Consider the following 13,771-nt stretch of genomic DNA (forward strand, 5'->3'; position numbering starts at 1 on the left):
AGTTTACTCTTTGCTAATCCAAAAATAATGAAACTAATTTTGTTAGTCTTCTTACATAATCCTATGTCCTTTAAAAATACATGAACTCATGAATTAGTTATTGTAACATGCAGGATTGTGTAAATGTGTTGCGACTAGATTAATTCATAATGGACCTATCACACCTCAAAAATTAGTGAAACCACTTTTATTAGTTTATTTATACTATGATTTACGTAGAAAAAATAATATTAGACATGAAAAAGTTAATTACAGTGTTGTTTCTTAACATATTCACTTTATGCTTGTGAACTTTGTAAAAATCATAGAGAAATTAATAAAACTCTAAATAAAGTGAAATCAATTTTAAAGATCCTCTTAAGATACATTCTACATAAAAAAATGTGTTTGCATATTAAGCTTTTTTTAACATGAGTTAATAACTGAGCCACACGCTTCAACTTTTTCATTTTTTCAAACTTTCTCCCTATAGAATATGATGCAAATAACATTATTTTTTTAAAAAAATTCACATAAGGTCTTAGAATTGTGTCTAGTTTTTTTACAATTTTTTTTGATTTTTTTGATTTTTTGAATTTTTGAATTCAAATTTGGTTACCATTCGGTTTTTGAAACCGAGCCGGACCGAGATGCCTATCGCGCATTTTGGTCGGTTACCGATTAATTTTTGAACCCTGACGCCGAGGCGTGGGACGAACTGGAAGTCTGGAGATCGAGGGAGGGGGAGATGCAAGTAAAACTTTTTTCTTTACATGTAGAGCTTATTATGACTGTTTATTTAAGTTTAAAATTATAAAAGTAGTAAAAAAAAGAGATATATAAGGAAATCAACATATGCATAATATTATATGAGAGAAATAAATTAGTAAAATTAAATATATGTGCACCAGTGAAGGAGTGACATCTCCTTCCGAACCTAATAGCAGAATTCCCCTTTCCCCATGCTAACGCACGCCGTGAAGTGACATGATCGTGTCTCTCCTCTTCGACCGGAGAACATTCAGAATTTCAGACTGTGCATTCTTGCACCAACACTAATCTACATAACAATCCTTAAAAACACTACTAGCATGCACAACATGATCGTAGGGTCGTCTCTTAACATGTGTAGTATCTTGCAGTTCTTTTAAGTTTAACCCGTCAACACCGGTGGGTTAATAGGTTTAATTTTAATTTCATCTCCACACGGTGTGTCATGTTATATAAAAACGTAGTAATAATTAATGATTCTATACATCATGTGATGTAATGACTAATTGGGCTAATTAATTAATTGTCAAAACAAATTTATAAATTAAGCTAATCTAGTTGAACAGGGTTAGCTAACTGGTTATCGTACCCCGAGCCCGACGCTACCTTAGCACAAAGAGTTGTGTCATAAACAAATATCGCCCCGAAATTCAGGAAAATGGAAAGCTGCACAACCAATATTTACCTTTAATGGAACTTAACATCAATTTTGACACTTTCCAAAGTCATTTAGCCAAATATATTGACATCTATTTGTGCGAAAACACCCTCTAACTCTTTTAAGTGATTTGCAAACTTGCAGCATGCGGGCCCATTCACAAGCGTGGGTTAGGGCGACAGACCATTTTAAAAAGTAGTAGACTAGTTATATAGTTCAATATGGATTTTTTTTAAATACCAATAGAACTACTGGCATTTATAAGTTCTTTATATAGAGATATAGAGTTTGAAAATTGACGAAATCGTTATAAACACTTTGTTATCGATTGATACATCACCTACCACTAAAAATTTCATCTTAACCAGACATATAAAAAAGCAAACTAGAAGTATGATAGCTGACAGGCAAGGATACAGTCACCTATCCTAACCATCAAAACCAATGCTCAGTTCTAGTTCAACATGATTTTTTTTTCAAGAGAGACAAAGCTAGCATTTGTCATCCGTGCAGAACAATGGACGTTAATCCTTGATCATTTTCATTTTTCAACGTTCCATGTGGCATCCGAGCACACGGACCCCCACGATTTCACTTTACCTCGCAGGTATGCATTGACTACTGCAGGGTGACCAACTGACCATAGCCTGATAGCGCCGTTCCTTCAAAAGCTCGAAGCAGATCAAAATTTAGTATGGCGACAGTGACTACCCAGCCTAGCTCCTTCCTGAACAGACCCGAATTCAATATGACTGGTGGGGCCTTACGAGGACAGCGACGGGAAGCGTCGGTCATCTACTCATTCTTCTACGACTTGGCGGCCGTCATCCCTTAGAGCATCCCAGCAGAGTCGGCATCTTCGTATCACTGTTTAAAGAGAATAACGGTAGGTCATTAAAAAATAGGAGTAATAGAAAATAGGAATTAAAATACTTGTTAAGGATATAAAAAATAAAAGATATCGTAATAATGTTAAAGAATAATTTAATAGTGTTATAGAAGGAAAAATTTTAGGAGAGCACGAGCGGAAAAATTGGACGGTCCCAGATTCGCTCTGACGCCGAAAGGATCCAGCAACGAGCAACCTATCAGGCTTTGAAATGAGATCTATGAATGATTTCCGATCAAAAAACAATAAAGATCTATGAATGATTTCCGATAAAAATATAAAGATCTATGAATGATTTTGAGGAACGCGAGACCTTGGAAAGCTAGATGGGGATACGGAATTTTGTGAGAAGAGACTCTAAAGCAGATGACCGAAAGCTAAGGTCTCGTTCACCTTTCGCTTTCCCTGGCATCAGCGATGATGCTGAGCTAAAGCCTCGACTAGAAAAGTAGAAACTGGACGGCGAAACACGAAAGGGAAGGCACACGCAGATCGCCTCGGCGAGGACGGTTTTATTTTATGCGATGGTTTATTATTGAATTCCACGGTATTGTACACCGGACCAGAGCCGGACTAGGGAGGGAGACATGGAGAAATCCTACGCTACCGAGCCGCGGCCGCGCCGTACGGGAGCCGGCCGGGGCCGTGCGCCCGCCACTTCTAGGTGGGCCCATACAGGTTACCCCCACCGCCACCTTCGAGTCACCCCAAGGCGACGATACCGTGCCACACCTCTTCCTCGGCTCCTCCTCCGGCCGGCCGCTAGATCTCCGGCTCCGGCGGCGCCTCCACGGCGGGCGCGGCCCCGGCCGCGGCCGACTCCGGGACGAAGTGCTCCGGGCGGCACCCGGCGACGAAGTCGATGAGCTCCTTGCCGGACTCGTCGGCACCCGCGGGCGGCGGCGAGATCCGGAGCAGCACGGCGACGGCCACGAGGAAGAAGCCCGTGGAGACGAGCAGCGGCCAGAAGAAGGAGACCACGGCGCCGAGCCTGGGCCCGATGGCGGAGATCGAGACGGCGGCCGCGGCAACGAACGCCACCGCGGCCGCCGCCTGCAACCGGTGCTCCCACATTAGCTCCCCGAGCTTCGCCTTCGTCGCCATCGCCGGATCGGCGGCGGCCTGGAGGGAATGGGAGATCTAGGGGCAGGGGGAAGGGGAAGCTTCTGGAGCGAGCGAGCTTGCTAGCTGGAGGTTTGGCTCTTGGCGTCGGGGGAAGCGGAGGAGGACGGGGTGTGGGGAAAGGAATGGGCTGGTGGGAAGCGTGGGGTTATCTCAGACTCAGACTGCGGAGATTCGCCCTGCCGCCGCCTCCAGCCAAGGTTGTGTGCTCTTTTGGCGATGTTTTTTCTTGCAGCGCCAGGGGCGGTGCGGACTGTGGACGGAGGGCCTGTCCGTTCTTTTTGGAGTTTACCGAAATACCCCTGTGCTCATTTTTGGTGGAGGCAAAATTGTGGGTTATATGCGGAACAAGACATCTATCGTTTATGCCTCGGAAGTTCATGCAGTTATACCATAACTCGACATATAATTTATATTCCAAATATTTAAATAAACATTTAGATATATAATAAGTGAAAGAAAGATCATAAACAACAACTAGTTCTGTTATATAAGATATACTATATATCTCAAATTCTTTTCAGACTTTTTCTTCGATTGACTATGCTTTCCAAGCTTATGTGTGGTTGTGAACTACAGACAAGATAGCTAGCTCGGTGTCACTTCCTTTTCCTTTGCACTTTCTCTTAGTTTTTTTCTTTCAGAACCATCAATAGCGGGTTAGTCACTTGAACATCTCACCAGCAAAATAACTATAAAGTTTTGTTTGTGGCAGCTGCAAGATAGAGATTTACTTAAGTTACATAGTGAAAGAACTAAAAGATGGTTTAGTCTGTTGCTTCGTAAACTGAGGTACGCTAGTTCGTATATTAGAACTCACTAGTTGCTCTTGTAGTACTGGATTTCAATTTTGGAAACTGATTTTTGTTTACAGAAAGTGGAACTGTGGAAGAGGGTATTTTGGGACTGTCCGGGGCTCCGGGTTCGTTTGGTGCGATGGGGCTACAAGCAGAGGCCACGGGAGAAACCGCTGCCAGCGAGTGCCTGGCACGTGAGCAAGGCAACGGCCTCACGCATAGGAAATTTGCTAAACAAATGAGATACAGTGGGAAATACAAAACTTAAAGTTGCTTCTAGACAAGGTTTTTAGGATCAGGATCTAAGTAAGATGTTTTTTATCGAGCATGATCGGATCTATTTTGAAGTTTAATTTATTTTTATATTTAAAATATATTTAACAAATATGAAATATCGTTAAACATAGATTCTGAAGATACAAACTAATAAAATATGTTAGATTAAAGTAATAAAGATTAATTATGCATAGATCTCAATGATTTTGTAGGATCCTATAGAACTTTCATCTAGAATTGTAGGATCAAGATATAATATAGGATCTTAGCGATTGTGTGAGATCATATAGAATTCACATATAAGATCATGATACTATAAATTTAAGACATATGGTTAGATCAGTTTTGACTTCTAGTATCATATGATCGTAAGATTCTAGGATCTGTACGTGGATCTGACAACCTTGCTCCTAGGAGGTATTTTGCAATTTTCAACCTTGCAAATGAATAAATATACAAATGAATTTGCCAAAAAAATAAAGGAAAAAATATACACCACATAACATACATAGACCTACAGAAGCGTCTTTCCAATATTTATTTAATTATTCTCACATTACATTGTAAACAATACACGAAAGTTCACATGCATAGTCCCACGAATGAACGGCGAATTTCGAGGAAACAACCTCGACTTGACAAAACAAATAAAGAAAAAAAAAGGACCATGAACTAAGTAATGTTTACGGAGTGTACTCACTCCATGTGGAAGAAGCACAACAGCTTGAACCTGATGCACAGAACCTACAAGCGGAAAGGTGCAGCGCGCAGCACACGGCGCCGATCGCTTTCCCCTTCACCGGCGGCTGATCTACTTCCCCTTGGGCTTGCCGTTGGCGGCGGCCTCCCCGGAGTTGAGCATGTCCCAGGCCTCGACCCAGGTTACCATGGCGTCGGCGAGCTTGGTGAAGTAGGGGTCGACCTTGCCGAGCTTCTCCTTGACCTGCTGCGAGAGCGCGACGTAGCACTTCTGCACGGTGTCGCAGTCCTTGGACAGCGTCACGGCCTGGAAGAAGGGAATGATGTCCTCCTGCCAGAAGATGCCCTTGTATTCCTTCTTGAGGTTCACGAACGGGTTGCTGGCCTTGCTGTGCCAGATGTAGGGTAGCCCGGTCTTCACGCCCAGCCCCAGGTGGTCGCAGATCACCTGCACAATGTGGACACGCAGCGGCGCAATCGATCAAAGGTTGCGTTGCGAATTGTGCACCGGATCGACGCGAAAGTGGTGTTTGATTGTTACCTTGACACACCAGCCGGCCCACATGTCGTCGTAACGTCCGATGGGCTGGCCGTCGCCCATGAGGCCGAAGTACATGGCCGGGCCGATGAGGTCGCGGTCGAAGGCGAGGTTCATGCCGCACATGGGGAAGAGGGTGCCCTTGGGGATGGTCATCACGGCGTTGACGTACCTTTCGTTCCTCTCCCGGGGCTTGACCAGCTGCGTGGGGGCGTCGTAGTCGGGAATGTTGAGCCACAGGCCGTGCGACACGGCGGTCGGCACGCCCTCCCGGAGGCTGAAGGGGTAGCCGCGCACGAAGTCGGCGCCCTCTGCGAAGGGGTCGTACAGGGTGTTGAAGAAGAGCGGCGTGGACGGGCAGAGCAGGTTCTTGATGTGCTGCGCCAGCGCGTCGATGTCCTTCCCCGTAGGGTCCTTGGCCACCTGCATGTGCATTCATCGCAGCGGCACTCGCATCACTAGCTAGTACGGGCGAGAAAGAAACGTACCGAGTGCAAGAAGGAGCAGCAAACACTCACGAAGCAGTCGTCATCGATGGTGTAGATGTATTTCTTCTTGGAGACCATGTAGCCGAAGCAGCGGCAGGCGGAGTCCTTGAAGGAGATGCAGGACGCCTTGGGCCCAAGGATCTTGTTGATGTCGTTGCGGTTGTAGAGCTCGTAGTCGAACCCCTCGGGCACCTTGATCGTCTTGCTTGGGTCCCCGTCCTGCACGATGATCAGGTGGTACGGCTGGAAGAAGGGCCGCCACATCTCCAGAAAGTCCAGGTTGCGAATCGTCGGGATCACGATGTCCAGCTCGTCCTTGAGCGGCGGCGCCATCGCGGACCGGCAGCTGGGGAATCTCGATCCGAGACGCGAGCGGAGCAGAGGAGGCGCGGTTCAGGAGGGAGGTGGACGGTGAGAATGGGGGAGGAGGAGGACGCCCATATATAACGCCGCGTGGCCTTGGTGGCCCGGGGGCTCCACGCGTCAGCCGGCCGCGGGAGGGTCGCCCTGAATCGACCAGGGCCGCGGAGTGGCGCGCGCGAATGACGGATCGGGAGCCCGGTGGTTGAGTGCTAGCCGGGGAAAGGAACGGCTGGCTTTGCTGCAGTCAGCTGCCGGCGAACGGCCGTTGGATCGGGACTCAATGGACAAATCTAGCATGCATTCGTTTTTCTTTGCAAGACGGTAAATTTGTACGTTGCGTACGTAGTACTGGTCAGCCATTACTCTCGTAACTTTCAATGCGGTCCACTTTCAATGCGATCCATAACGGAGGACCTCAAGAGAACGTTGAATGCCACACTGGTTTAGTGATTTCACCATTTGTGAATTCTGAATCGTGATGTAGGCTTATCTGGCGACTGTTTTAATTAACTTTTGTTGTGCCATAATTGAATACAACTGATATACATGAATAAGTAGTAAAAAACAATCAACAAGGTAGAACAGCAAAACAACGACCTAACAGCTTCCAATTCGAAGCTTTAGAGAAACACAGCTATAAGAGCAGAACAATCCTACCACCATCAAATGAATATCACATCTAATAGAACTAGCCATAATATTTCTGCAGCGTCTGAAATTGCCCGCAATCACACCATCCCATTACTGTAAGAAAAATACATATAAAGCATTCGGAACTTAATCTTCTACAAAATCTCCCGCCTCTTCATCAGAATCATCTTGTTCTCTAGCTTGTTCCACGTACTCATCAAGTGATGCAGCAGGGAAGATGTCACCTTCTCAACTTCTGTCGGCAATCTTTGGGACCGACGGTCCACTCTCCCCACCCTTGCCTTTGTTCATCTGCCAGGAAATGTTAATCGTATCAATTATTTATGTATTTCTAGTGAAGAGTTTTTGCGCAAATAATCACATAGATTACCAGTGGTGAAAAAAGAGAGTAAAAAAGGTCTGAAGGTTCACTTTGGTTACTGAAATGTCAACATTAGAACATTGAACTGGGGTTTTCGTTCCAGTAAGGTACCACAATAATTTGGAATCATATTCCACTTCCATCTCAACAACTTCCAAGTCGAAATCATCAATGTTTTGCATTTGAACCCAGCTTGCTTAAGCATAGATGTCTCATAACAAAATACCATATCCCACGAATAGGGAATTTTTTTGAACAAAACCCATGAATATGGGATTTTCACCGATACTAGCATTCTATATAGCAAAACAGGAAACTTATTCCTATTTATTTCAAGACACAGAGCACCGCTTTATTAAGACATTTCAACTACTTTTTAATGTAATTTAAATAAATAGAATTTACTATCTCGTAATGCAACCAGTGAAGGAATATTACATAACGGAATGCTCCTAGCATGGATCGATTATAAAATTGCTGCCTTGGTCTTCTATTGTATCTCAAGGTAATCGAAAGGGACCTTGACAAGACGCGCCCCAAGTTCAGAGCGGGTAGCTTTGGAGCGGTAGAATAGAATCAAGATGATTACTTATGTTGACTTAACACAAAAGGTAAATGCCAGAAGAGTCGTGCAAATCAGACTATTATAATATTAACATCGTAGTGTTCATTGGTGATTGACATGCCTAAGTTTTGTTTGTTCATTGCAGAAAAGCTCCTGCCTCCTGGACTATCTTCCAACAGACAATTACCAGTCAAATCGCTTTCGATACAAAAAAGAGACATGAGTGTTTCAAGTTTCAACCAGTTCTTTAATATGGAATTCTGGATCAATAAGCATGTGATAACAGTTCCCATCTGGAATATGAGTACAACTCAACTTCTATTATCTAGATTTCGAGAAACCCAAAAGGTATTTAAACACTCAAATAGTTAGGAGTCGACAGTGTAGTCCAATCACGTGTAAAATCGCACAATTCGTCCTGAAGTCTCATGCTACATAATGGAACCAAAGAATCATGTATCCACAAAAAAGAAGGATAGAATGTACCTATCTCTATTCAATTGAAACGTCGTACTAGACTAGGAACAATTTAGTCAATTGAAAGCAAAGCCACACAGGCTATCCAGAATTTGTCAAACAATTGGTCAACCTCGGTGATGAAAAGAAATTTCAGTTTTCATGCTAATGGGTTTCCTAGTCATATGTCAATTCAGATTTAGCATCAAGGAGAGCATAAATAGCAGAGGCAAGTGCACCATAATAAAATTTTATCCAGTGCGAAGAGGTGAACAGTAATTACTCACAATGCGAAGAAGGGTGCGTCTTTCCCCCTCCCTAGCACCTTTGATAGCCTGAAAAACAATTCAGTCATCAGCACAAAAGAAATACTCCTCTAGGTTCATAGCAAACCTCTTTCAAATATAACACAATCAAACCTCCTCTAGTGCCCTGCGCTCACTCTCCTCTTCATTAGCATCCCTACAGTAAAATACCAAATTGTTCAAATAACTGACATTATGTAGATATGCCAATACAACTACAAGTTTACAACAGAAATAAACAGCAGGGATCACCTTCCCACAAGCCCGTTAACATGAGTGCAGCACTTGGCACATACACCGAGGTCCTTGGAGCAACCTACATCAAGCAGAGGCAACCAAATCAGTAACAACACAACACATCACTACCAGAACCAGAGGCATGATCAATTGAGCAGCCGAAATTCACCTCTGCAGACGTTGTGGTACGCCTGTCGTACGGCTCGCTTCCCGCACTTCTGGCTGCCCATCGCCAAACCAAAATAACATCAGTATAATCTTCTAGCTGTTCCGTACATGCGGAAAGCACGAAGAGGGGAAGAGAGATACCACTTTGCGGGCTCAACAATGGGCTTGTACTTGCAAAAGGAGACGAACGGATCGGACCCAGGAGCAACAGAACAGTCGAAACCACTCTAATTACGAGTCAAGATAACCGATGAGGGATGACAACTCCCAACCTGCGCTTCCAGTCGATCTGGTCCCGGCAGCGCTGGCACACGCCGGTGATCTCCGAAAGAGGCCGGAACCTGCCCCCGGGCTCCTGCGGCGGCGAGGGTTTCCAATGGTTAGATTTCGGCGATCGAGAAGCACGGGGTAGGGGTAGGGGTAGGGGGAGGGCGAGGGGAGGCGACGGGCTTAGAGCATTTCCAACCAAGCCCTCATATTTGACCCCCTATCCCTCTTATTTAGGGGCTCCTCATCCAGATTTCATCCCCTATTTCTCAACGTGTTCCAACCGATCCCTCATATTTGACCCCCTATATTCGAATCATCTCTATTTTATTAATATCCGGTAACTCTCTCTCCTCTCTCTCCCCTCTCTTCCTCTCTCTCTCCCCTCTCTCCCAAATGAGGGGTTGGATGGGGAGCCCCTAAATGTAGGGGATGAGGGAGGAGATTTGAGGAGTCCTCAAATAAAGGGGGTCGGATAGGGGGTCGGTTGGAGATCAATTTTCATCGTTTTTTCCTCAAATGTAGGATATGGGGTGAGAAGAGGGCTTGGTTGGAGATGCTCTTATGGTCTCGTTGATCTTCTGGCCGAGGTTCGGCTTCCACGCGTAGCGGTTCTGGTGCTTCGGGGGTCCCTGCCGCTTCGACATCTCCGATGAACTATGATCTCTCCCTCCTCCGCTTCGCACAGCCGGAGGTTTCTCTTCTCACGGAGTCACGCCGCGTAAACCTTGCTTCGGCGTCTGCACGACGTGGTTCCATCTTACCCGTCCGATTCAGGGAAAAAAAATATTCTACTGCAACGGGCCGAAGTCCGCAAGGGGCTCCCTATTGCATCCAGACGAGCCCTGAAATCGTGGCCGTGGTTGGCGAGTTTGCTCGGGCCTCAGTGTAGCTCAGTCCTGCAATATATATAGACACACATATATTCAAATATTTCAAGATTACATATCTTTCAAAAAATAATAAGTCTATCCTACTATCACCCATTCAACGGAAAAGAAAAAGGTTTTGCTAGTACTTTGTGGGCCCTGGCTGCCAACAAATTTAATAACCGGAGAAAGAAATATCTCGCCTGTTGAACGGGTGAGACCTTCATGTCTGTGACACCACGCGAGCCCACCCAAAAGGTTTCGTCCGTTCAACAGACGAGATCTTTTGAGTATTTAGGTCGACGTGATCGACCCTGATGACGTCAGCATCTCATTCCATTTCCATTCAGCGAAGAGAAGAGGAGATGAGAGGGAGGGGAGGGGAGAGAGATTTGTGCGGCAAAGCTCTGTTGAAAAAAAGAGGTAATTTTTTCTATTTTTTTAATAAACCCGATAGGATAGTAACTAGTGCTAGATTTTGATATAGATTGGATGTTAGATCTAGGTTTTGTTTTACAAACCTGCTAGGATAGTCACTAAACGTAGGTTAAAATGTAGATCTAGTTTTAGAATTAGAGTTAGATATATTTTGGCAATTTCATCATGTTTACACGTATATTTTAGCAATTAGATGTAGTATTTAGACATATGTTATGTATTAGATATAGAATTTAGATATAGTATAGTCATAATTGATATGATAGATGTAGAATTTAGATGTATTTGATGTAGCGAACCGGGAATATGTTGTTACAGTATAAATTACATGTTGTGCTACGCTTGTAATAAATTTTGTATTATAGATGTAGTTTAACATGATTCTTTCTGTTCTGTCACAATAATGTTATAATTTTTATCGATGGTTGTCAGGTATGTTGGATATGTGGTTGCGGACACCGACCCAACGGAGGTTCCATAGTATAGCTAGGCTGGCTATGATGTATCGTGGCTTGTGCGACGGGTGCGCGAAGACCGACGACAACAAGATCCTCGTCGTGTGTCCTCTGCTACTTCAGATGTGGTCGTACGAGCGCATCGCTATCGGTAGACCCTTTGTCGACCTTAGCGCGTACCAGTATGCTACGGACGACGTCGATGGCCCGACCATAGGGTCCTTGTGGTGCAGATGTAGGGTAAGTGCTATGCTATTTGTGTATGTTTATATTGATTACTTCATTTTATTCTCTAACTTAGTTTGGTTGCACAGTCGAGCTGGTCCAGTGTGTAGACACACCATATGTACCCGAACTTTGTTTGCCAATTTAATAAGCTGACGATGGACTGTGTGCATTGGTGACCATACAGGAAGGTCGAGGTACTTCGACTAATCCGCTTGGACTTTTTGCTCTGCATACGTGACCGGGAGTACTGGATCATGAATCGTGCCCTCATCTTCTACATATACGTTGAGGAGTATTCACCACATGATGCGACAGTTTGAAAAGTTCCAAGTGTGCCCGCTACCATTGACTAGGTCGGTGCCTATCAATATGACTCACATGTATATCTTGTATCACAGACTTATGTTTCTGTAGGTTGACACGGAGGGGAGCTCATTCCATGAGCGTGTTTGCTCCGTGGTGAAACAGGGACAACGGGTCATGGTCTGTTATTTCGACAACACTTTGTTCAGGTTCTCCTCATTGAACACATCGTCACCTTTTGTTTGGGTCTCCTTCATAGTCTATATGGCTATCACTGAGAATTTAGATATCCATAAGAAAAGTCTACTTGATGAGGTAGTCATAGTGTGATATTAAGTATCAGATGCTAGTGTTTTTTCGTAAAACTGCAATGTCATGACCTTCTCGTTGCCTTGGTCTCGTATTTTATAACTAGGGACCGATGGTGTATGGACTACGTGTAGGTATGTAATTTGAATATAGTGCATACATTGGATGCATTCTTGTAGCGAGCGGTCACTAGATTTTGAGTAGTCAGCAGCGTGCGGTCACATTGCTATGAAAAGGTGGCATCGAGAGGTTACGTTAATCTAAAATACTGACAACGAGGGGTCGTATCTCCCTGAAAAGATGGTAGCAAGAGCTGACTTCAAGTAGCGTGATGTCATATGAGATTAAGAATTACAATAATGACATTACAAGTAATAACGTCTGAACATATAATACATAGAAAGTAGACATATATAAATATGTAAGACTAGACGTGTCGTATATACCCTTCGTCACGTAGCTGATGAAGCCAGATCATCGAAGGGAGATAGGAATATGTAGGGCAAAAATGTATGTACAATAAAGGCCGGTGATAATTCATTCGAGTACGATTGCATAACATAGTAACACTGTCATACGGCACACAAGTCGAAAAGTTACAATTTAATGTTCGTGATGTGAGAACTAAGTTGTATTAGTTGGTATTACTTATGTTTATGATGTAAGAACTATATGATAATTTATGCGTAATAGCTGTGTTCGGTATTTGTAATTTTTAATGTGTTTCTGCATTGTTGGCCACGATTTATCATTTTATCAATACATTTTTTCTAAGCCTAATGTTTTTATAGGATTTCATGTCTTTCATATAGAGGCAACAATAACTCCTTGCAAAACTTTTGCATAATGAAATGGCCACACCAAGTAATAATTTTCACAGGGAATCTGTGTCAAGCATTAATGCCATAACTTTTTCAGCTTTCACAGGGAATACCATGCTCCAGCCCTAGTCATGCCCATGCACTCAATCCATGCACCATCCCCTAACCACCATAAATAACCTCATCATCAATCATGGATAGACCACTCCTTCTTTAGTTATCTCAAATGCAAATATCCTAGGTGCACACAATAGAGAGCATCTATTGTACCTTGGTCTATTTTTATTCTCTAAGGAATGTTAGGTTTAGTAGCGACACGCTATTAGATTAGTCTTTATGTGTACCTGTTGAGGGTAAATTCCTGACGGTGATTCCGGGGTATGATGGACAGTGGGTGCGTGAACGGTGTTTCAGGGACTGGGTGTGTCTATGTGTAGATGGTGGATTCGGGGACACTAGGGGTTATACAGGTTTGGGTCTCCCGGAGGATAACAACCCTACGTCCTATGTTTGTGTTATCGTAGATCTCACTTGGTTACAGACGGTGTTCTAGTAGTTTGCCAGAATTAATTTCTCTCTACCTTACAAATATGGTCCTCATCCCTTTATATAGTAGGGATGGGGAGAACTTATATGTGGGCCCTACATAGATGGCTCCTGCTTATTCTAATATCTAACTCAAATTATCATTATGGAGGATTAGGCATGCTAGCTTGCTCTGACGGCATTGTATGTCGTGCTGCTGTGCGCCGTTGTGC

The 13,771-nt window shown here is 44.0% G+C and overlaps 2 protein-coding genes and 1 pseudogene across 2 annotated transcripts; all 3 read right to left on the minus strand.

Annotated features, from left to right (window-relative positions):
* Window positions 1–1,745: 1,745 nt before the first annotated feature.
* Window positions 1,746–3,696, minus strand: LOC133908806 (uncharacterized). Its single transcript, XM_062350974.1, has 2 exons — window positions 2,176–3,696; window positions 1,746–2,070 (listed from the first exon to the last, which is right to left on the minus strand). Exon 1 carries the CDS (start codon window positions 3,399–3,401, stop codon window positions 3,060–3,062), a length of 342 nt encoding a protein of 113 aa, XP_062206958.1. The 5' UTR covers window positions 3,402–3,696; the 3' UTR covers window positions 1,746–2,070; window positions 2,176–3,059.
* A 1,470-nt stretch (window positions 3,697–5,166) lies between these two features.
* Window positions 5,167–6,617, minus strand: LOC133908805 (probable UDP-arabinopyranose mutase 1). Its single transcript, XM_062350973.1, has 3 exons — window positions 6,248–6,617; window positions 5,733–6,152; window positions 5,167–5,639 (listed from the first exon to the last, which is right to left on the minus strand). Exons 1-3 carry the CDS (start codon window positions 6,548–6,550, stop codon window positions 5,304–5,306), a joined length of 1,059 nt encoding a protein of 352 aa, XP_062206957.1. The 5' UTR covers window positions 6,551–6,617; the 3' UTR covers window positions 5,167–5,303.
* A 618-nt stretch (window positions 6,618–7,235) lies between these two features.
* Window positions 7,236–10,355, minus strand: LOC133908807 (uncharacterized; annotated as a pseudogene).
* Window positions 10,356–13,771: the final 3,416 nt, after the last annotated feature.

This window comes from Phragmites australis, chromosome 2 (genome assembly GCF_958298935.1).
Source record: "Phragmites australis chromosome 2, lpPhrAust1.1, whole genome shotgun sequence".
NCBI lineage: Eukaryota > Viridiplantae > Streptophyta > Magnoliopsida > Poales > Poaceae > Phragmites > Phragmites australis.